At 24.6% G+C, this 25,140-nt stretch overlaps 1 protein-coding gene across 4 annotated transcripts in view; it reads left to right on the forward strand.

The window, feature by feature from the left end:
• Positions 1-18,518, forward strand: part of LOC129985265 (spermine synthase-like) — an 87,415-nt gene extending 68,897 nt beyond the window's left edge. For all 4 annotated transcript variants that reach the window (XM_056095232.1, XM_056095229.1, XM_056095230.1 and 1 more), the window contains exons 3-12: positions 147-267; positions 3,527-3,617; positions 4,668-4,723; positions 5,998-6,173; positions 7,664-7,818; positions 8,627-8,716; positions 10,896-11,007; positions 11,629-11,708; positions 16,337-16,452; positions 17,938-18,518. In XM_056095232.1, coding sequence (XP_055951207.1) covers positions 147-267; positions 3,527-3,617; positions 4,668-4,723; positions 5,998-6,173; positions 7,664-7,818; positions 8,627-8,716; positions 10,896-11,007; positions 11,629-11,708; positions 16,337-16,452; positions 17,938-17,968 — 1,028 coding nt within the window. In that variant the 3' untranslated portion in view covers positions 17,969-18,518. The remainder of the gene's footprint in view (positions 1-146; positions 268-3,526; positions 3,618-4,667; positions 4,724-5,997; positions 6,174-7,663; positions 7,819-8,626; positions 8,717-10,895; positions 11,008-11,628; positions 11,709-16,336; positions 16,453-17,937) is intronic.
• Positions 18,519-25,140: the final 6,622 nt, after the last annotated feature.

A 25,140-nucleotide genomic window follows, 5' to 3' on the forward strand; every position in this document is an offset into this window, starting at 1 on the left:
TATAACTTTCACAAATTAAATTTTCTTTTATTTAAGAATTCATAGTGCATATGGCTATGAAGTTAAAATAATTGGTATTGATAATATGTATCATTTTCTTCTGCTTAAAAAAATCAAAAACAAATTTGTATTTTTTTTTTTAATAGAAAAGCGTTCCAATATTGTGAAAAATGTTGAAGATATTCTACAGTCTCATTTTGTAAAACGAAAGTGTGAAGCAGCATTTGGTGAATCCTATGTTGTTAACTTCAGTAATGAAGATGGAAGGTAATAATAAATAGAACTTTTGTTTACTTAAATAATTCATTTTAAAATAAAAAAATTTCTCTTGCATATATGTGTCTTGATTTATTCTAATTATTTTTTGGATCATATACAAATAGTTGAAAACACTCCTTGTATTAAAAATTTAGTTTGTTAAATCTATTTAATTTTTTTTTATTTTTTGAATGCATGATGTATAGATAGAGTGAAAGCATCAATTAATTTTAACTGGATATTTTAATGAATGTCCACATTTCAGATCTTTTGAGTTTGAAAAATGTAATTTTTTAAAACTTCATATGATTAATTTTATTTTATAGACTTCAGATCAAATTTGCAGATTGATCTGATTAAATCTAAATTTTGAATAAATTTTTTCCAAAGGAAATCTGGCTATTAAAAATTTATAACTTTAAAAAAAGAAAAAGCTAGATGAATAAAATTTCATACACAAGTTTAGCTTGTGAAACTTAGCAAATTCTGTTAAATTTTGAACCAAATCTATCAAAAGATTGACCATCTATTGGATTATACTTTCATGTTTTGCATATTAATATGGTGACAATATATTTAGATATGTGATCTTGTTACTAGAACTGTGGTTTAACTAGTTCATCAAATTTTAGTTACAATCAGTCAGAAAAAAAAGAGTCAAATATATATATATATATGCAGGATAAATTCAGCCAAACTTTTAAATTCCTTCCAGATGTCTATATTTCATAGTTAATGTTTGTCAATGCCAGGCAATTCACTCGCAGCCTTGCCCAAGGTCCACAATTTCGTGCAGGGAATAAAATTTTTATTGGAGAGAACGTGAAAGAGTTTGAGACACAATTTCTGCACATTTCACTTTTTTAATGATATTTATTAGTCTTGTTTTTAATTTTTTTTCACTGTGCATTTTGTATATTTATTAGATTCTTAACTATTTTTAAAATATATGCCTAAAACGTTATTTTTTTTTCTTTCTGTGAAGCCTTTATCTGTTCTCCATAGATTACATTTTTTTTTTTTTTAAATGAAAAACCCTTTTTAAATCTTGGAAGGTACATAGTATGGAAGGTAGTTCAAGAATTAAATTGTTATTCGATATACTGCAGCTTATATGAATTAAATGCTGAAAAGAAAAGTTCCACATATTTAATATTGATTTGCAATATTTTATAACAAGTATAATTTTTTTTTTTTAAATTTTGTTAAAGGTACTGCGATTTATAGAGAATATGCATTACTAAAGACATTTAAGAACACTAATTCAAATACTTGCTAAATAAAAAAAGATGATGATATTGGAAATGATTTGTTCTGTTGTGTATTGTACTATTCTAGGAAATGAGGTTTTACATTAGTTTATTTTCTGTTATTTGATTAAAGTTAAAATATTTAAGGTTCCTTGCAATTTCTTTTTTTTTTTTTTTTTTAATTTCAGATATAAATTTAGTTGTTCTAGTAATTTGTATATACTAAGCAGAAAAATTTGTGTTTAATAGTTTATACTTTAAGCTGAATGGTTGCTATTTTATTTTTTTACATTTTTTTTTCCGTAATATTTAGTTTTTTCCCTTCAAATTAAAAAAAGATATATATCTTTTTTTTAGGTTAAATTGAGTATTTATTGAATATAAAACATCAGTTGGAAAGTAATGGTTTAGAAATGCCAATTATTATAATTTTTTTTTTGTAAAATTGGATTTTATTGGATGTACTATAAGGACTTATTCTGAAATTGCAACGAGTGCCTCTGTTACATCCATATAGTAAATCTGCCTTCTGATGACTGTAAAGCTGGGAGAACCTACTTACAGACAGATACGAGGCTAACATTTGCATTTTAATATCTTAAAGTTACAAGTTTAAAAAAAAACAACTTGTCATTGAAAAATATTACTATGCATATTTTAGAAATTTCTTTTAATGTACTTTTTTATTATAATTTTACTCTTAATTGTTTTTCAGTATAAAAATATTGTATTAATCATATGTTATTTTATCTGATATGTATTTTCATAGCTGTATAAGATAAGTAATAGTCGCTACTATTAATAATAATTGTAGTGATTCAATTATAATAATTTATTATAATATATTATTAATAGATTATAATAATAATTGAGTTAAAATACTTAATCTGTGATTAATAAATGTAATGAAATTATCATTAGAAAAAAATTCCTTCAGTATTCTAATATATTTGTTGATACCGATTTACCGAGTGGTGGCGGGGTGGTTGGCTGTACATAAGAAGTACTCTAATAAACTAACTTTAGAACTATAAATATGTCTTAAACTATTAATGTGTTTCATTGATCAACTTAAAATTTCTGAAATGATGAAGAAAATTTTAAAAGTATAAATTTTAATTGTATAATTTTGAAGCTCTGTTGAAATGAAAGGTAAGCTATTTGTGCATTTGATTCATTATGTTTAGAGTGTAAGAAATGCAGTTAGAAAAAGTTATGAAGGCAGACAAATACAAGTATCTGTTAATTTTGAATAATGCAGGAGTTATTATTAATTTGCTTCACCCGATTTTTCATTAGATTTTTATTTAAATTAAAAAGTTCCTGATAAGTACTATTACAAAATATTGATTGAATACATGCGAGTTTGAATCCATAGAAATTGCCTATTTGCATGTGGCTGTTATGTATTATTTGATTCTATAAAAATTCTAATATGATATAGGAGTTGATTCTTAACTTTTAAAAATTTTATGAATTCAATGATTTCTTGCACTGACGTTAATATTAGCTTTTAGATTACAGGTTAGGGGAAAAAAAAAAAAAAACCTTAAGAGGATTATGATTAAAAAAAAAAATATTTTACTCCTTTTTTTTCAAGTGATTTGAAAATAAGATCACCTTTTTTTTTCTTTATCTTCAATGGAGTCCTTTCTTTTTTTTCTTCTCCTTATTAGCAATCGGATTTATTGAAATTGGAATGACTGCAAAGAACCGGAGAATAAAGCAAGCATTTTAAATACACTTAGATTCATTCAGTGGGGAAGTGAAATCTTAATGGTTGATTGGTGAACAATTGATCAATGCACAAATAAAAGTTAATCTGCTAGTATTATATCTGTGGCAACTATGAGAAAAAAATTGACATTCTCATTGCAATATTTTTTTTATTTTATGATCTTTTTTTTTTATGTTTGATTTTATGAAAGCATTAGTCCAGTTCATATTTCCCATAACCCAGCTGCATTTATATATTTATGTATTGTTACAATTTTAAAAAACACATGATTCTTTTTCAGTTTGACTTGTACTTTTAAAAGTTACCCGTTTGGTTTGGTTACTTTAACATTTGAAGATTGTTTAGAAGGAGATGCTGCATTTACTAATCCTGTAAGTTTATTTTATTATTGAAACAAATATTTCTTTCAACTTCTTTCTTTTTATCTTTTTAATAAAATGAAATGGATGATCTTAGCTTATAAAGCTTAATTTTTTGTGCTAATGAATTTCTGTTCATCAATATATTTATCATATAAAGAGTAATTTATGTATATGTCAGTTGTCTTAAAAAATTTTTTTTAATTATTTATTATTTTCTTTAGTAATTTTAATTTTGCAAAAATTTGGCAAGGATAAAAATGTATTGTTTGTTGGTGTCTAGTGCCAAAAGTTATGAAATTTCATACTACTTGTGCTTGAAAGATGTTCCACTTTTTAATCAGTAATATGTTGTAAATGTCGCACAAATAAAATTGATGTCGACAACTTAGAAACTTAGATAGTGTGTCATGTTATCCGGACTTATCCTTATTATCCTGGACTGGAGTATTTCTTATTTGATCTAAGTTGTAGGTTTTGAGCAATGTACTGAATATTTAATATATGAAGTCTTCTGATGCTTCTTGAATAACTGATTTAAAATTTTTGTTAATAGCTTTTTCCTTCGTAATCTTAAAAGTTTAAGTAAATAATGTTCTGTGAATTAGTTGCCAGTAGAAATAATTAAGATGTGCTGAAATAATGTGCAAAGGGATAATCACACTATTGCATAAGTATGCATTCAACAATTTTAAATTACTGCATAATATCAGTGTTTTAGAAATTTAATTACTATATTTTGATCTATACAATTACAAAAAAGTGATTATCTGCTTTTAAGATTAGAATGTTTTAATAAAGTACTTTAATAATGACTGGCAACTTTTTTTAAAAAATTAGCTGTGGATAGAAGATTTTATGAAAGTATAAAAACTGGCATTTTTGTAAAATTGATTTGATATTTTAACTTGCATATATTAACAAGTGGTGGGTAGTAATAAAATAATTTTAAACTATTACTTAAAAAATTATTTCCATTAGTAAGTAGTTTTTCTTCCTTTGATCAAGTGTAATATTTTTTAAAGTGTTAGATGTATTTTTAATTCTGGTATTAACTTTTAGAAATTGGAAGAAATAAGAAAGGAACTACACAGACATTTTAAAGTCAAAGTGGAAAAGTATGTATATTCTAAATTTTGTGTATTGTTAAAAAAAATTCTTATTGACTTATTAAATTGTTTCAGTTGTAGACTGAATGAGTAATATTGTTCTAAAGCATATATGCATTACATGTGTTCAAATTTGATTTTTATGAAATGGAATATTTATCTGAGTTCAATTATTTATGCAATTAATTCAGTTTTTGGGTGTTCTTTCTATTTTGAAATGATTCTATGATTTGTAAGTTTGTTTTGGTATTAAGGAGATAGAACTCGGGAGAAAAATTAGCGCATTATCTATAGCCTTCTATAAAATAGTACTGTACATAGAATTTATTTCTATAATTTTTTTAAGCTGTGAGAAAGAGAGGTAATTTGATTCTAAGGAGCAAAATGCAATGCTAAACAGATATAATAATTTTACAGAAAAATATTAGTATGATATTGATAACTATTTGTAGAGAAAGAAAGTATTGGTTGTATGTGATATGGCAATTAACTAACCATAACCAGAATCATGTTGTAACAACACAATGTACAACTACTTTGTCCTATATATTGCATACTTGTTTTTGTCATATTCTTCAAATTTAGTAACACATGTTTATAACTATATCTTCATGAAGGTATATTAAAATACCTTAAGTGACAGATTGTATTTTTTTTCATGTTATATTTGTTTTATTTTCCTATGGAATTGCATGTCTGAGGTCACCAATTAATTTTTCAATCAGTTGTAGGATTGCAAGCATGAAATGATGAAAAAGTTATGCTATAGAGCAGAAGAAATGAACTATTCATCTTTTGTTATCTTTGACCCCACCCCTAAAATAATAATAACAATAATAATTTATTCAAAATAATTAGTGCCTTTATCAGTTTTTTTTTATGTTAGTCAATCCTAATTTAAATTGTATATCAGATTTGATGTGATTTGATTGTTTTACATGTATTGAAAGATGCATAAAGAGTAGAAATTTTTTCTCGATTCAAGGTTTAAGTATTTATATCTATTCGTAATAAAAAGTGAGAAAATTGTCACCCTTCTCCTTCATGTAGAAACTAATGATTCTGCTTCTCCTACATAGAAATAATTACCTTCTTAAACTACAAAAGTAAGACTTTTATTGAGTTACATGTAAAATATTTGTGGATTATTTAGATATTATATTTTATTTTGAGAAAATACTTTCTTTGTGCTTCTAAAATTGAATTCTAAATGATTTTTGCTAAATTTTTTTACTATTCTTTAATTTCAGAATATTATTCATTTTTAATTTTTAATTTTTTAGAATTCCTATAATAAAACGAGGATCTGCTGTTCCTTTGTACTTCACAACTGCTGATGAACGTATTTTGGAATATGATTTTAACAAAGTTGTTTTTCAAGATGAATCTCCATATCAGAATATCAAAATTCTTCACTCTCCTACTCTTGGAAATTGTTTAATTTTAGATGATTTGCAAAGTAAGAAACGATTTTATTTCTTCAAGTCTCTAGATTTCTCATTTTCCTTATTTGCCGAGGATAATAGCTCAGTAATAAATTGTGGAGTATAAAGGAAATATCATTTGTCTTTGTTGAACTACTAAGGATATAACATTTTAATTTAAATCATTGACTCCTTAGTAGCATTCATTTATTGCATTGTCATTCTACACTGAGCCAAATAGAATTGGCACACCAGCCTTATTACTAAAAAGATTGTTTTATCTAGAAAAGTTATTCCAACTTTAATTTAATAGCTAATTGAAAATTTAATAAAATTAACTAATTTGCGACCATATTCATAGCAAAACAATATGATTAATTAAATGGTCCAACATTTCTGTATACCTGTATTGTAGACTGGGAAATATATTTCGGGAAAAAACAATCTGACATTAAATAACGTAGCTAATATAGGTAATCGGAAAATTTATCAAACTGCATCAATACAGGACATGTAATCATAGTGAATAGATAATAAATCTTGTATGACAATGAATATTTAATGATTGTATGCGATTTAAAACTTAAATAAATTCAGGGACGAGTAATTATGTTCATGAATTGAGATATGTGATAATTGTCTATGGTAAATTTCATTTGATGATCAAAATGAAACTTCTTTTTGACAGGCTTTAGGTTTTAAATAAAAACTTCAGTTTTTCAGGGCTTGGAAATCACAAATCAAAATTAAATTACTTACGGAATTTAAATCGTGTTTAAAACATTTACATAGAGGATTTATTGAAATAACAATATTACCTAAATATTTATTGTAAATAAATCAGTATTTTTTTTCCCTCCCTGTAAATATGTCACCTGTTAAGCATGAATAAAAATTGCATTTTTTTTTAAAAGACATATTTTATGTATTTAAAATTTGTTATTGGTCCATTTAAGAAAGTTAAAGTCAAGAAAGAAAGTCAATTCAAACTATTATTTATTTGTTTGTTCCATCTTGACATTATGTTTAGTAATTGTGAAAGATACTGAAAATTTATAAATTGTTTGGTTTTTTTAATTTAAGACATTTAATTTGTATATAAACAAATTTTATTATATTAAGCCATTTTTAAAAAAAATGTACAACCTTTTGGAAATGTATCGAATCTGCTTAATTATGCAAACTTTACTACATTGCACATAAATTAAGGTAAATATTCATTTATTTCTACTGGTTTCCAAATACAGATTTGTGAAAAATAATTTAATTGATAAATGAATAATTTGCCTACTAGGAAATTTAATGCTTTTAGATTGCACTGAAAATGGAAATATTAATTTCTTGTTAAGCAGTGTAGGCTTTCATTGTCAAGAAAGTTTTTTATTTAAATGTGATGCAAGACAATTATTCTCCTTCCCCCCCCCCCCTTCAAAAAAAGTTTGTGGTTTAAAAAAAAAAAGTCTAGGGAATATTTCTTAATTTAGTATATTTGCCTTATTGTGAAATGCTGTATATTATATTTTAGATCTTGCTGAAAGCGATATCAACTATACTCATGGTGTAATGAAGTATGGTTCTATTTCGTATGCTGGGAAAGAAGTTTTGATCCTTGGAGGTGGAGATGGAGGTTTACTGCACGAGTTGCTAAAAGAGAACCCCAAATTTGTAACCATGGTCGATATATCCTTTTAGAGATGTTTTGTTAGATTTCTTTTCTTTTATTATATTCAAAGATATTTTCAACTATTTAGTTTTAGTAATTCATATGAAAATATTTAATTAAATGTTCATATCATATCAATAAAATTATTGATCTGTAATAAAAAAAGATTTTGATCATTTTCTTTTTGATGTTAGTGCATGTTAATTTTTTTCTTAATTTGAAAAGTGTATTCTTTGATAACTTCTCTTTTTCCTATTAGCAATTTAACATTTTTTGTAATTTAATAATAAAGATAAAATAACAAAAATATTTTGCTGTGAATAATTTCTAAATAGCCACCTAATTAGATAGTTTCTGATGAAGAGTTTAGCCTTCATCTTTCTTCTGGCCATTGTTATTTTTATTTCAAAAGATTAGATTTATGTGTTAAGGGAAAAACCAACAAAAAACAAGCAAGTTTTTGAGTTGATGTTCTTTTACAAGCAATATTGTTTGTTCTTCTGAATAAAAAAAGTATGATATTATAATATAAATAATTTTGGACAATCTTCAATTTCACCATTTGGATACTTCCAGTAATATAAATAGTAAATTGTATAATGGTTAATTTGAAACTAAGTAATCATAATATGCCTCAAAATTTGAAAAAATAAATATTTTAAATAAAGAACATGTCTTTTGTGCAAGAAGCTTAAAAAAATATATGTATCTTTTGCTTTATCTTCTGTTATTCCATTCTTATTTCAAACAAATTCATTTTAAAGACTAAAGTATTTTTGCAATTATTTGTTTCATTAGTTTGTTTTATCCTTAATCAATTTATAAATAGACCAAATGGTTATAGATGCTTGTAGAATTCACCTCAGAGGATGTTGTGGAGATTCCTTAGATAAATTAGAAGGTCCTAATTACAAGGTAGGAATTTTATATAATACTACGTATTTGCATGTAATAAATTATTTGAAATCTATAAATAATAATTTAGTGTTTTAAATTTATAGATATATGATTTAATTATTATTTGTATATTCTGCTGCATTCTGTATCTAGTTTTCTAATATTTTTTTATTAAGGCATACTTTATACTAATTATTTTTGGCTATTTGCAGGTTCACCAGGATTAATAGTCACTAGAATTTTCAATTCAATTTTATAGTATAATGTAACTTTTGCAATAGCTTCGTCTGGAAAATATTTTTAAACTTCAAATTTTGATTGTCTTAAAACATTACTTTAGAAGTGTTACACTGTTATGTTAATTACATTATGTATTTTGCAAGTTTTGTCACCCTCCTTTTATATTTAAAGTGTAATTTGAAATATAAATAATGAGACTTCATTCAATTTTTTTTGTTGCTAAAATGAAATGTTTTTAAAAAAAATATGAATATAGAACATAGAATAGTTTAATATTGAAGTTATATGTGAAGTATTACAGAAATATTTTTTTATGATTTATGCAATATCTCGGAGGATTATTTAATAAAAATTTCTTTGATTCTACATAAAATTCATTTTATTTCAATAAGAATAATTTTCTTAAATACAGCTCATAAAAGTGAGAATAGGTATAAAAGTTTAAAATTTATAATTCATCTCGTTTATTGACATGCTATATATATATATATATATATATTATAATTTTTTTTCTTCAATTAGACCATTTCTCCATTTAGATGTATATATTTATTACTAATGGTTTAAAAAATATCTGTTAGAATCAATTAGTTTATAGTCTATATATATAAACCATTTTGGCTTAAATAATATAGCATTATTAGATTAACAATATAGCTACATTAAAAGAATTTCAGAAGATTTTTTCTTGTGCTTATTTTTTTAGATAATATTGTGTTTCAGTTTTGTCTCATACAGACATACTGGAAATTTCAGTTTCCTAAATTTATTGTAGCGAGAGTTAATTTAATTTTTTAATTTGAGCTTTTTTCAATATGATGGCAACAAATTGACCAAAGCAAATACAAAGCTAAAAGCCTACACAAGCACATTATATAGTAATATACTTGTGTAGATTCAGTTTTGTTTTATATGAAATATATTGTTAAAAAATATGATTAAAGTATCTTAAAAATTGATTAAAAGTAGAAAAATTTTGTGTCAAAATAATAGGTTTCACTAAAAGAGAATTTTTGAATTTGAAGATGATATATAAATCATTTTTGCTGTGATGTGTTTGAGAGTTATTATGGAATGATGCTAAAATTTTGCTTAATTTTAATTAAAATTAATATTTTAAAAAAATTACTCTGGCATGCACATACCCTCCTCCAAAATATGTGGATACTAAATTTGGTAGTTATGGTTTAAATATTCTAACCTATTGAATGTTGGCATACAGACATATTCATTTTTATTATTTATAAAAAAAATATTGAATTCCACATAGGATAATTTCCAGTATAGAAAAAAGATTTAAAAAAATTTATCTTGAAGATCAATTGTCAGCATCTTGCTTTCCTTTGATTAAAACACTTGTAGTATATTGGAATTTCTCATCTATCATTTCTCATGCTTTAACAAGAACGTGCAAATACTTATCTTGTGGAATATTGTCCATGTCTGTTTAAAAACATTTCTTCTCTTAAGATATATTAGAATATATGATTTTTTTTTCTTCTTATGCTTAATTTGTGTGTTGAAATGAAATGTGATAAAATATTACCTAAAGCTTTTTCCTTGTTTTTAATTAGTTTTGCAGTAAGTGTACACACTTTAAAAATATTGGGGAATCGGAAATAAAGTGGCATATTTTTGTTTCTGTTTTATTTAATATTTCTTTCAAATTTCTGTTTTATTTTCATTTTATATGTCTATCTTTATAAATTTTTTTCAAACTGCTCTTAATGTCTCTAGATTAGTTACAATGTAAAAAAAAAAAAAAAAAAAAAAAAAAAAAAAAAAAAATGCATGAAATAATTTTTTTCATTTGGTTTTCTTATTGACATTAATTGCAAATGTTATTTTACTTGTTGATTTCTTTTTTTTTCTTCTTATTTATCTTTGAAGGAATTTTTTGAATGCTTGTACTCTTTTGCATAATGTTTGTAACTGAAATATGTTATTTTGTAAACAGGTTATCATTGATGATTGTTTGAAAAAACTTGATGAATATAAAGAAACTGGAAAGAAGTTTGATGTAATTATCAATGACTTAACTGACATTCCTATCGCCACATCACCACAAGGTAAAAATCTTGTACTCGATTCAAATTTTTCTTGAATGTGAGCTGCTATCGTACTATTTATTTTGGTGTATGAATTAATATCCACATTACAAACATGTAATAAAAAATAATCGTTTGTTAAAATAAGCTAAAAAATACATTTTGTAACTGGAATTATTCTTTATTTTCTTAATTATGATGTATTAAATGGGTATTAATTTTATATCATTAAGTTATGATACAAATGCAGTTTCTTGATAACCATTTTTATCATTTGTTTCCTGTTTTAAAAAAATGAGATAAAAAAAAAGGTAATTTACATCTGTAATTCTGTATTGTTTATTGGTTGTGACTGATTTTTTTTCAGCAACAAAAAAAAAAGTAGTTTATTTCCATTGTAATAAAATTCATATTGAAAAAGGAAGATTACAGCTAATGTATTCAGTAATAATATTTATATGGAGAAATATATTTAAACTTTTAAACATTTCTCCAGATATATTGAATATGAATTAATAAAGGTATTTTCTATTTTAATGATAATAAGAAAGTAATTTATACTTATAAGATTTTGCTTATTTCGGATGTTATAACAACATTTTTAAAACCATGAAAATATTTAAAATTCATCTTTCTTTATAGGAGAAATGTGGGATTTTGTAAAGAAAATCATAAATAAATCCCTGGTTGTTCTACGAGATGATGGCAGCTATCTGAATCATGTAAGGATTATTTTTCTATTTAGTTATAAACTGTGGTAATTCAAACTGATTTATTAAAAAAAAAGAGAATGACAAAGATATAGTTACATATTTCTGCATAACACATAGAGCTTCAGGAATCGGATATATTTTCATATTGGATATAATTTTTTATGCAGACAATATTTTATACTTTAATTTGGATTAATTAAAATAATGTTATGTATCAGAATACATAAATTGGATTATAATTTCGGGTTAAATAATAAATGCTTTCATAGTACCTTTTTTTTTTAAATTTTACTTCTTTAATACTTTTAAATAAAATTTACCAAGAAATCAAAATTTTAGCTTAAAATAAATAAATCAAACTTTTCGATTAACTTAAAAAAATTTTTTTCATTGATAAATATTTATTATTACTTTTTGTTTTCTAATTTGGAGATTGTAAAAAAAGATTTTGTATGAAACCAGATCATTTTTTGCCCCTTATGGTGAAACAGTACACATAGGAAGAAGTGTATCACAAATATGATAATATTTTCTGCTTTATTAAAATTTTAAATTGCTAATAGCAATTTTAATGCCATTTAACACATTACATAAATTTTTATGACTGTGTATTACCATAATGCAATACACAAATGTGTAAATTGTAGCAGTGAACAATATAATAGTTTATCTTCTTTATATATTTTTATTCCATCTTTATCTTTGCTTATAATAAAGATATATGTATGTGTGTTAATTAGTCTACTGGTTAGATCATTTGATCTAAAGCTACTAATTTTACACATATATACTTCGTAGAATAGAAATGTGTACCCCAGAACGATTTTTTTTTTCCATTTTAATCATAATTTCATTTGAAAATTAATCATTTTTTTTTGCTTATTACTGAATAACTTTTGAAAATATTGCTTGAAATCATTGAAATGATTTTTACATCATCTTAAAAATCAAAACATTAACTTTTTAATACCATTTTAACAATTTCGTAAATATTATTTTTACAATAAAAAATATTTTAAACATATTTTCTAATAAGAATACTGCAAGAATTCTGGAAGAACAACATAAACAAAGCTATTGATAAGCCTCACTATAGAAGTTCCAGATATTTTTTCATTTTTGATTTATAATCTGAATTATTACTGTTATTAATACAAAAATGATGAAATGTACAAAACTGAAATTACACTTTGTTCATAATAAAAATCATTATTGTCAAAGCAGATTTCAGGAAAGCAAGCGATATATTTACTTGATGCTGAGAAGAATCAAGATTTATATTTAAAATACTATTAACACAAAGTTAAAAAAACAAAAACAAAATTTTTGCATTGTTTATGGTTATATTTTTAAAGGCAAGAAGCAGCTGAATATATTCAGTTTTCTTTACAAATTTTAAAGCAGCTGATTGAAAATAAGGGAACTGCCCTATGAAATGAATAGAATGTTGTAAGGCTCTTAAAATAATATATGAAATTGTATACCTATCAAAATTTAAATATATTTTGCTGAAAAATCTTTTAAGATCAAGTTACAAGAAATATTTAACTAAAATTTTATTGATCATTAATCTTGACAAACCAATGGTAGCAAATATATATACAGTCGCTACAAGCCAAACTTGGTACCACAGGAAAAAAATTTGTTCTGGCAAAATGTTTTAACTAAAGTGAATTAGAAAAAAATGCAAAAAGGTTTTTTTGACAGTGAATTTATTCTACAACTAAAAACAAAACAAAGTAGGGCCAATTCATAAATTGTAATTAAAAATTTAGTCATAAAATTAAAATTTATGAACAAGAATTCTTAAGCCAAACTCGCACATGTCGCAATTAAGCAACAAATAATTGCAACCGTAAGTAAAAATTATTGCCACCTTTATAGTTAATGTTGTAATTCTTCAGGAGAATTTCCCAATTGTATTATTTTTATTTATTGTGGAATTAAATAATAATTTAATTAAAATATCAAGGCAAAGAGGGAGGTCAAACGAGCATTAGGTTAAGAAAATTGGTTATTAAGCATGCTGCTGATGGAAAGTATGTACCAGAAATATCAGAGATTGCCCACAGAAGTCATTCAACGCTTAATGACATCTTAAAATGCTTTAAAACCAATAATCAGGTTTAAAATATGCCTAAGACAACCCACAATAAGATTTTCAAAGAAGCAGATGATCGATATTTAATCAGAAAATTAAAAGCAAATTTGTTCCTTAGTGCACCAAACCTATCTAATATTACTGAAAAGGAATTAGGAAAAGAATTTAGCCAATCAACAATAAAAAATTGTGCACCATAAGGCAGACCTCAATGGAGGAAAAGCCAGATAAAAACCTTTCATAAGTAAGCAAAATCAGACTAAGACTATAATTTGCAAAATAAGGACTAAAATTCGCAAAGAATGCGAAAACAAGAATTTTTCTTATTGGAAAAATGTCTTATTTATTGGTGAGAGAAAATTCGACATTTTTGGATCCGATGGCAAGCCCTATGTCTGGAGAAAATCAAAGGAGGAATTTCACACAAAAAAATTTAAAAGCAACTGTGAAGCATGGTGGTGGATCAGTAATGATCAAGGGTTGTCTTCAGTTACTGGCACAGGAACCCTGCATTTTATTGAAGGGAGAATTTTAAAGGAAAATTTGCAACAATGTGTACTGAAACTTTCTCTTGGCCACAACTTGCAAATTTTTATCAGGATAATGATTCGGAAATAAAAAGCTTATCGAGTGCGTTCCTGGCTTCTATATAATTGTCTTCGCCTCATGGACACTCTACCCCAAAGCCCTGATATAAATTGCATCTAAAATTTATTGGAATACCTAAAGAAAAAAGTTCAGGAACATGCATAAAGATGAATCGAAAAATTCTTGTAATGATGAATTAAAAAAGAGTATTGTTGCAGGAATGAGAAAATATTAAAATTAATTTTTGTGAAAAATTTGTGCAATCTGTGTCTAAGTATTTTAAAATGGTTATAAAAAAAACAAGGATTTGCATGCAAAACAATAATTTATTTGAAATATTAATTAGTTTTTAAAATCTTATCCGTCTGGGTTTGACTTGTGCATTATTTTTTTCTTTTGTTTTGCTTTTTGCCATAATTTTTGATCAAAATGAATTAATTAATAATTTTTGTTATCTGTTTTTTTAATTGCAATAAACATACTATTAAAAGTTTATTTAACTAAGTTTCTTATCATTTTTAGTTAACAAATTGTGATTATATTAGTATCTTTTCTTTGATGTCCGAGTTTGACTTGGAGCGTCTGTGTGTGTGTGTATATATATATATATATATATATATATATATATATATAAAGTAATTTTTTTGTGACAAAATAAGAAGCAAATTGTTTTCCATAAACATATTAGTAAACTTTGATATATTTGGTTCTTTTGTATATGCAAAATAACAATTCTGCTGCTCCATATTCTTCTGTTCTATCCTGTTATAAAGTGGAATAAACTTTATAGTATATACCACTCTATCTTCTTCCTCGAATTTTCATGTTTTGTTGTTAAATATGAATGCTTTATCTTCAACACATCCTTATTCTGTAATTATTTGACAAATATTTTTAAGTAAATATTTATGACAATAAAAATCTACCTATTTGTAATTTAAACTACTAAAAAATAAAATGAAAATGTTTTCTTAGTTATTTGTAAGATCAAGGATTCTTAAATAATCCCCCTTCTTTTTTTTTTTTTTTTTGTAGAAGTTTGTCTTTAACATATGGAATAAATGAGATATAAGATAGAATAATGAACTTTAGTTTAGAGCAACATACATACATAAGATTGAAGTAATTTGTTTACTAAGTTTTTTTTTTTTTTTCCTTCCTTTTATTTGTATATATGTAAATAAATTCTTCTGCCTTATAAAAGTGCTGTAATGTGAATTTCTTCCTCCTCTTACAGTGTAGCCTAAATTCTTTTGAATCAGGGATCAGATTGTTTAGAAGTGTTTTCAGTTTATTTTTTGTTACTCTTCGAATTTGCTATTTAAACATATAGACTCATTAAAGAATACAAAAGAATATACAGGTATAGGAGAGACCTCTGCTTCATTTTAATGTATACTGAGTAAGTAGGAAAGAAACTGTATAGCGAAAGTGGTAAGAAATTAGCATTGAATTCTAAGAGAAGAAAAATGATAAATAAAAATATGAATTTTAAAAATAATTGATCAGATTTAACTTGGGTCACATCCCCCCCCCCCCCCCTCTATCCCCATCTGTTTTCGTCTTAGAATTATCAGAAAACTTGAACTAAACTCCTACTTCATTAATATTCTAGTTGACTTTACAATTTTAAAAGTTTTGATCTAGATAAAAGAAAAATAGCAAGTTTCATAGGGAGGAAATTAATACTGATAGTTTCTAGTGTGTAATACATATTCACATAAAATTTTCTACTATAAATTTTATCTAAATTTTTAGTAATTTTTCCATTATATTAGTAATTGCACTTGTTTGTGTATCATAATATTTGCGTTATTGTTAATGATGTGAATTATATCTGTGCTGATAATAGAAAATGGTTTTTCCAATCTCTCTCTCTTTTTTTTCTTCTTGTTTTGTGCTTGTGATGTTGTTTGGTATTCTCTTCTTAAAATTGATTTTATTTCAGGCACTTGGTGAAAGTTGTGTAGAAGCATTGAAAACTTATGAAGCAATGCTCTCAACTTTGCCAGTAAAAGTGACGTTTCAGAGACACTCTGCTTATGTGCCATCTTTCATGGAAAAGTATCCTTTTATTTGGTTTCAATTTATATTTTTTGATCAGGTTGTTTCTTCAATAAAATAAAAGATATTTAAATAATAGAACAATTTTTAATAATCATTTAAATTAAAAAATGGAATAATTTTTTTTTATTTATTTGAAATACTTTTAAGTTTTGTAACACATTTCTTAACACAGTTCTACATTCACATTTGTAACACATTTCTTTCAAATTGTATATCTTGATTCACATTAAAATGAAACTTTATATTTTGAATGTCTGATTGTTAAAATGAAGATAATCCTATGAATGCAGATAAGTATTTTAAAATTAATATTAAATACATTTTAATAATATTAAATAATATAACAGTTATTATTATTCTAATATAATTGTTTTAATTTATCTGAAAACATATTCTTTAAAAACACCTCTAGAAAAAGGTAAGGTCATCTAGTGGCCTACAGGATAATTCTCTATTACGTTTTATACTGGAATTTAGAAACCCTTGGTCATTCTTTCCCAGGCTTGCCCATCTTTCATTATTACTATCATATCCTAGAATTATTAATTCCTTTTAAATTTAATCTTAGGATGAAGGCAAGTGATCTGATGCTTTCTCATATAATCTTTAAAGTAGCATCCAAGTTATTTAATTGACCTTGGGGAGGTTGAAAATGGTGTTTGCAAAAAAAGGCCAAATGTGTGATGCTGAATTATGTTTATAATTTGAAATTGAGCATTTACATTAATAATTAAACCTATTTCTTCTAAATTTCTAAACCTATTAATAATTAAACCTATTTACATTAATAATTAAACCTACCTACAATTTACACCTATTTATTGGGAAATAATGGGTTTTATCTTTAGCAATTTATTTAACATTATTTCAAAAATTTGATTTACAAGTAAAAATTTGATATATTAATAGATGTATGTTGTATGTTTAATTTATTATTTTTATGATAAATAATAGAAGGAGAGGTAATTCAAATATAAAAGTTATGTAATGAAGATAAGAAATTAAATTAATTATTGTATGCTTTTTTTAAAACTTGTAATTTTACTTAATTAAATTTCATTGAATTCTTACTGAAATTTCGTTGTTTTACATTAAAACTAAATAGATACTGAGGTAAAAATTATACAGGCTATTATATATATGATTTCAAATATCTGGTATACATTTCCTATATTTTAAAAACAAATTTTACTTTTTAAAAAGTGTATAATTTAATTTCATTTATATAGAATGCAATTACATTTTGTTTCCTTTTTTCCATCTAAATTTGCTATATTTAAGAAACATATATTAATTATATGTTTCTTAAATATAGCAGATTCATTGCTCTTAATGGTACGAGGGGGTAAACTTTTAAAAATGGTGAAATATGAAATATTACTTTTAATATCACTATTTCTGTGCAAGAAATAAATGATCTTATGTGAAATAATCTTATTGTATTTTCATTTTATGTACATTTTTCCTTAATAATATTTACAGCTGGGTGTTTTATGAAATCAAAAAAGTTTGACAGAGTGCCTGCTGTGTTTCAAGAGCATGCTGTTTGCACAAACTTTCCTCCCCTATTAGTACATATTACAAAATTTCATTTTTAGGCATTGTTTTATAGCAGTGGTTTAAATATAGAGTTCAATTATTTTTAAGGACTAATTACTTTTTTTACCATATTCTTTATGAAGTATTTACAACAGTGAAGTCCAATATGGATACTTTTTCTACTCATTTGATATCTTTAATATCGGAATCATCTTTTTTCTCCAGAATCACTCTTGATTGAAACATTGAGTTATTTAGTTTTGAATTGTGTAATTTAAGATCTTCAATAAGAGTTGTTAAAGAAAAAAAAATACTCTGCATAATTTAGCTTTATATAGTTCTATTAATAAACCATTGGAAAAAAATTTGGTTAAGGAAAGTATGTAGCATATTGTCCATGTTTGTAAACTTTTAAGATCGATGTTTTTTCGGCAAAATGTCATTCTGTTTTTCTACTATAAGAATTTTTTCTCCAAAAATTAACAGAATCTATATATTATTCCAAAGCACATGGAAAAATTCATGATTTGTTAAAAACATAATTATTTTGTAATAATTTTCAAATAATTGCTCACTTTGGAGCATATTCATATAAATTAAAGTTTTTCTTTTTTTGTTTTTTGAAATGAAATTTAACTGTGTAGGTGTGAATCAATAAATTAATTTTCATAGAGTTAATTTTAAATTGATATTTCTTAAAATATACTATTTAAATGAGATTTGATGCATTAAAATGCTTATGATTTAGTATCATTTTTATACTAAAAGAATATTTACATTTTTGTTTACAATTTGCTACTTAATGTTTGAGAAGATTTTTAGTAGATGAATATAAAATATTTTAATTTGGATCTTATTTTATTGATTAGAGGGATTATTGTGGTGTATGAATTTTATCATTCATGTGCTAATTTTTGAACTCTGAAGTATAATTTTTATTAATTCAGTTTTATATAACATTGCTCTATTGATGAAATAAGATAGCACATGAACTCAAATTTCAAATGCATTTATTTGTGTGATATATGAAAAATCATTGATGTTACTTTTAAAGAATTAAAATATAATTTCTATCATAATGTTGTGGCAAGCAATCAAGATAAAATTTAAGACCTCCAATAAATTCTGAAATCTTATTTGATTAGTTTATTAAATTGAAATATTGTATTTTTATTATTTTTTATGATGTTTTAAAGTAGTTGTTTTATCTATTAAATGTTTCCTGTTGAAACGTGAAAATATATTAAGGATTGTTTTAAGTGTTAAAGTTTTGATTGATTTATTCTTTTGTTTAATTCTCCTTTCAAGGTTGTTAGTTTAAGTTTGATCATATTTTAATATTTCTGTTTTTACTGTAGCTTATTTATTAAAAGTTTGCCTAAATTTTAATTGTACTTTCAAATACTTAATAGATTTGAGAAGCATGCTAATAAAGTACTCATTTTTAAAAATATTTACTTAATCTGTACCGATTGTAGTTAATTTGTGTACTTAGTATTATAATAACTATGTCATTATAATTTCTACTTATTTGTGATCTTCTCTTTTTTGGCATAAAGAGCTTATATTTATAAAATAAAATTTAAATTTCAACCCCCTCCCCCTCTTTTTAATAGTATATATTTCTGCATTTAAAATGCAGGTACTTTTTTCAATCTTTTTTCCTTAAAAAAACATTGTAAAATTTTTGAAAGCTCTTTTCATTTCCTGTTTTATGATTTCTTTAATGGAATGTTTTTATTTTAAACCATCATGTGGAAATCTCTCCTTCCCCTTCCTTGAAACTAAAAATTTTTCAAATTAATCAAAATACTATTTACTGAATTGAGTCATGCAGTCTTTTCAGCTGCAAATGACATCTAGAGTCATGATCTGAATGATGGGAAGTTTAGAGAGATCGTAGGAACATGATGGATCATGTAAAGGGACTATCTCATCTATAAATTGGTGCTACTTAATTTAATACTTTTAATATTCATTGATTGTTTTTAATATCATCTATGAAATAATTGATCTAATTTTATCTATAATAAAAGTTATTCTTCAATAAAACTATCCACTCTATTTGTTTTAAAAATGCTATTAAAGGATGAAAATACTTTAGAGTATAAGTTTAAATTAAACTTTGGAGTTCTAAATTACATTAAGCTTCACACAACATTAAGTATTTAAGAAAGTACTATTGAAATGATCATAATACATCAGTTAATATTCTTTTTTTTACTAATATATTTTTCTGTAATTGTTAACGATGTGTATCTTCATTAATTTTTTATTTCACTGGAATGTTTTTAAATTATTAAATAGAGATAAGAATGTTCAAATGCTTAATTATGATGTGTATTTTATATCAGTATACTTAAGAGATAATTACAATTTTGCGGGGGGAAAAAAATCTTTGAATGGGTTTAGATATGAATCTTTCCTTCCTTCCTTTTTTCTTTTTTTAAATATACAGACATATAGAATCTCATTTTGGTAATATTTGATTTTAAAATGCTTAATATTTTTAAATTTTACTGAACAAATGAATTAGAAGAAAGGCTTTTAGCATAATGCTGAATTTTTGGTTTAATTTAAAATGCATCTTTATACCCTGGATATTATTTTTTATCATTTACAATATCAAAATATTTTATATGTGAATGTAGATTACATGGTAGTTTAACTTTATTAGCTTAATTTATGCTATATGTTTATACTTATTAAGTCTCTCTAATTCCATCATATACCAAATGTTTGTTTGTGCCAATTTGTAAGTTTATCCATACTAGCTGAAAGATTGTCTGATATGATTTTATAAATTTGTTAAAATTCGAAAATTGGAAACTTTGTATGAAATTCTCTTTGTTTTGATTTGATTTTTTCCATAATGTTTGATAATCTTTCAGTGCGTGTGCTGCACTTTATTTCACGTATCATTCGATAGGTGAATGTAAAGTATTATTCTACTTACTTTGTTTATGAGTTGTTCTAAGTCAAATTTTGACAAAGTATTTTCTTAGGGATCATTTTTAGTATATTATATTTTTGGTTTAATTGTGCCATGTATCTAAATGTTACTATTTTTTTTTATTTTTTTTTGGACTAGAAGTCTTAAAGTTGTTTGAAGTCTCATAGTCTTTTTTTAGAAATAGTATTTTTTATTTTTTTGGTAGTATATAAAATATATTATTGAATATTTTCCCCCTTACTTGATTTTTATATGAATTGTTGTACTTTTTTCTTCATATTTTCTTTATTAACTTAACATAAGGCATTTTTTTCTAGTCTTGTCAGACATTTTATAAGCAGTATTATTCTTTCTATGTAAAAATATAATCTATGGTATTAATATAATAGCTATAATTTAAATTGTTCCAACTTCATAAACTTTTTGTATAATATATACATTGCATCTTGCAATGATCTATCTTTTTCTTCTAAAATATAGTGTACAAAAAAGAATTCTCTCTGTAATAAAAATTAGTCATAGTAAAAAAAAAAATCCATGATTTAATACTAGTCATTTTCTAGAACTTACATATAGGATCTAAAGAATTGCTTAACAAATCATGGCATTTGCATTCATCTGATATATAAAGTGTATAAAATAGCTTTTAAAACTAAAATGTGATTAACTAGTCTGTAGTTTAGAAGATTTTAGAATTTAAGTTAATTATATTTCATTCCTTGTTATCGATTCATGTGTTCCATTTCTCAGTTTCATTTCTGTAAGGAATGATTTGAATAAATCCTTGCGGTTATTCAAATTGTGATTGTGAATTTAATATTTTTTTTTAAAGTATGAATTAGAAGATTTTTTTGAATTTTTGTGTTTAAACATTTTTGTAACTATTGATTCTTGTACTCATTTGAAGTGTTATTGCATATTTTTGGGAGTAAAAAAAAAATAACAATAAAATTTCTTTTTAAAATAATTTATATGAAATAAACAAATCAAATCAAATGAAACCTTTAATCTACTTATTTACTCTTTAATGATGTCAATGTCTTTTGGTGTTTTTCTGAATAAAGCATTATCAAATATGTACTTTATTTTATTTGTGTATATAGTATTGTTTTGTATGGTATTCTACAATTACAAACAAGAGAACTTGATTAATTCGAAGCTAATTGTATCATTGAAATTCCATTTCCCAAACATAGAAATTAACATAAACTAGCTCTAAAAATGAGTATAGTAAGAGAAAACAACAATTTAAAAATATAAATATAAAAAAAAAACTTCTAATATTCAACCGTTACAATAAATAATACATTATTGATAAATGGACTAATTTTAATAAACAGTATAATACAACTGTAATACTATACTGCTTTTAACACAACAATTGTGCTACAAAACTTCATAATACACAATTTGCATCTAATGTACTTTTGAGTTTATTAGTCATTGTGATTATTTTGATGATCAAGTTCATTTACACAAGAATAGACATCCAACAAATAGATTTTCCAATAACAGATTTGAGCAAAAAAGATATATTTAATTATACGAAGATTATTCTTTCTTGTAGCTTGCTTAGAATGAAGAAAAATGATTTCAGTTATATTTTAGTAGGAATTCATAAAACCAGAAAAAATTCAAATTATTGATGGATATTTTGTTTGTGTTGAATCTATGCTCATACTTCTAAATACAACATCTCAAAAAACATTTATCTAGATATATAAAATACTAATGCAGGCATTTGACCCCTATACTAATATTGTTAATTGTTATCAAATTTGTCTGCAAGAGGCATTTTTCTAAAATCTGTACTTCCATTTTTCATTAATTCCAATATTTTTTCATCGATACTTATAAGTTACATAAAAAGAATTTTATAAGGTATATAAAAAGAACGAGTAAGAAGAAAAAAATGCAATATATAAATCTTGCATTAAAATGTTAATGTCTAATTTTAAACTGAATCTGTCATAGAAAAGTTTTCACTGTCCACCCAGATATATATGAATATAACTCGCAAAAACAGCCATCTAGATGAATGACATTTATTTTGATTTATCACTGAAATTGTGATATGTATCAAATTTTGGCTTAAATTCACCATTGGAGAGACTATTTGTCAGGAAGACTTGATAATATATATGTATATTATATATACATTACAAGTACATCTTGTATATATGAATTCAGTATCAAAAATGGCAACAGCATAGATGGATGAATTTTAAAATCAGTTTTAAAGCCAAGTTGGTGGTGAAAACAAGTCTATTTAAATATCAGAGTATGCATTTCTTGCAATCAAAATTTAATCTCTTTATTTTTGAGGTACATCATAATTTGAGAAAAGCATAAGCATAAACTGAATAGACAGAAATACACATTATCGAAGACAAATAATAAATCACGAATATTTTGAAATAATAAATGTTGGGTACAAAAATCATAAACTCTCATGACCATGGAATGGTTTTAAACCATCAAAAATTAGAAATGATGAAATCGTCAATTATATTAAAATCTTAACATGCATATTGTATTGGAACAACAAGTTTTATCATTAATTTTAATCTCTTGTAGTTTAGGAATTTTTTTAAATTCTGTAATTATTCTTCATATTCACAATCAAATTTATTTAGGTGATATGCAAGAAATCAGTGTAATAAAAAATTTAGAAAGTTGAATTAATGCTTATTTGTACAATACAGAAAATGTTATCCTGGTGACCAAGGGGGTAGGGGTCCAGTGAGAGCCTTGGCCACCGCTTTTGGGAAGGGTTGTCCCTATTTTTTTTACAAATAATTTAGAAAATTCTTTTTAATTACAATTTTTATGAATAATAGTTTCATTTTGATTAACCATGGGTACATGACGTAATATGAAAAGGATCGCGAATTTACTAATAGCAAAAATAAATGTTTAAAAAATAAAATAATTTTATTTCTGTTAAATAATTTTTTGCTTTTTAATATGTTTGCAAGTTCATTCTTTTCATTATTTAAATATAAAAGATTTTTATTTTTGATATAATATTGGTGAAATTCTATGTTTGCTGATGAGAGCGAAAAGTGACCAGGGCATTTTATAGGCAAAATATATTTATAACTACATTAAAACTGCTCCCACTTCTTTTCCAGATTGTGCAAAAGAGTAAAAATAACTTTTTGTTTTAGTCTAACATTAAAATCAAGGATTATAAGGAACTTGAAAATATCAAAATATGGGGAAAAAAACCCTCTTAATCTTTTTAATTTCTCGTATACGTTTTAAAAAGAAAATATTGTAATCGTCAAAAAATTCGAACTCGAGATTTTGACGAGTTTCCTCGTTTTAGACTTCTCTCAGTTCGAAAAAAATTCTGGCATTCTGTCTATGACAAAGATAATAACGCTTTGAGCTAAATGGATGGATTTTAGTTTGCGGTTTTTCCATCAGATTGTAGATTTTTAACAAATTTTGATCGAAATCAGATTAGAGGAAGTTTGTCTGTCCTGTTATTTGAATATAAGTTAACACGATAACTACAAAACGAAGAGAGCTAGATAGATGAAATTGTGTGCACAAGTTTAACATCTGTAGTGTAGACAATTAACCTATTTTGAGATACATACTATTTGCAGACTATAATACTATTTTCAGAAACATGTAAACAGCGATAATTTAGAGAAGAAATGATTTAAATATTTCAAATTTAATTAGGGAATTTATGACTACAATTAATTTTGTGTTAAATTTTTGTTTCAATCAGATGAAAAAAGGCGCGTCTAAAACACAAATTCGATTTTCATATACTCCAATACCAGGGATTAATCGCGAAGGATGTTAATGACAGACTCAAATACAATAATAAATTCACGCCAAAGTTTAATATTTCGTAACTATTGCGCGCCAATGCCATGCAAGGCGGTCTCTGGGATAACATTTTTATTAGAGATGTTGTGTTCGTGCATCAACAAAAATAAAATGCAGACAAACGTACTATAAAACTAAATATTACATATAGATAATATTATCAAATTTACATCAACTTATTTTCATTGAACATTCTAGCATCGTTTTTAAACAACAAGTTCCAAAAGTATCACTGTTGCCAATCTGAATTTTACAACTATTTACAAAATAAAATTTATAATTATTAAAATAATCGTTAGCTACTTTTAAATAAAATATTTACGATTTATGCCGCAACAGAGAGT

The sequence above is a fragment of the Argiope bruennichi genome, chromosome 9 (assembly GCF_947563725.1).
Source record: "Argiope bruennichi chromosome 9, qqArgBrue1.1, whole genome shotgun sequence".
NCBI lineage: Eukaryota > Metazoa > Arthropoda > Arachnida > Araneae > Araneidae > Argiope > Argiope bruennichi.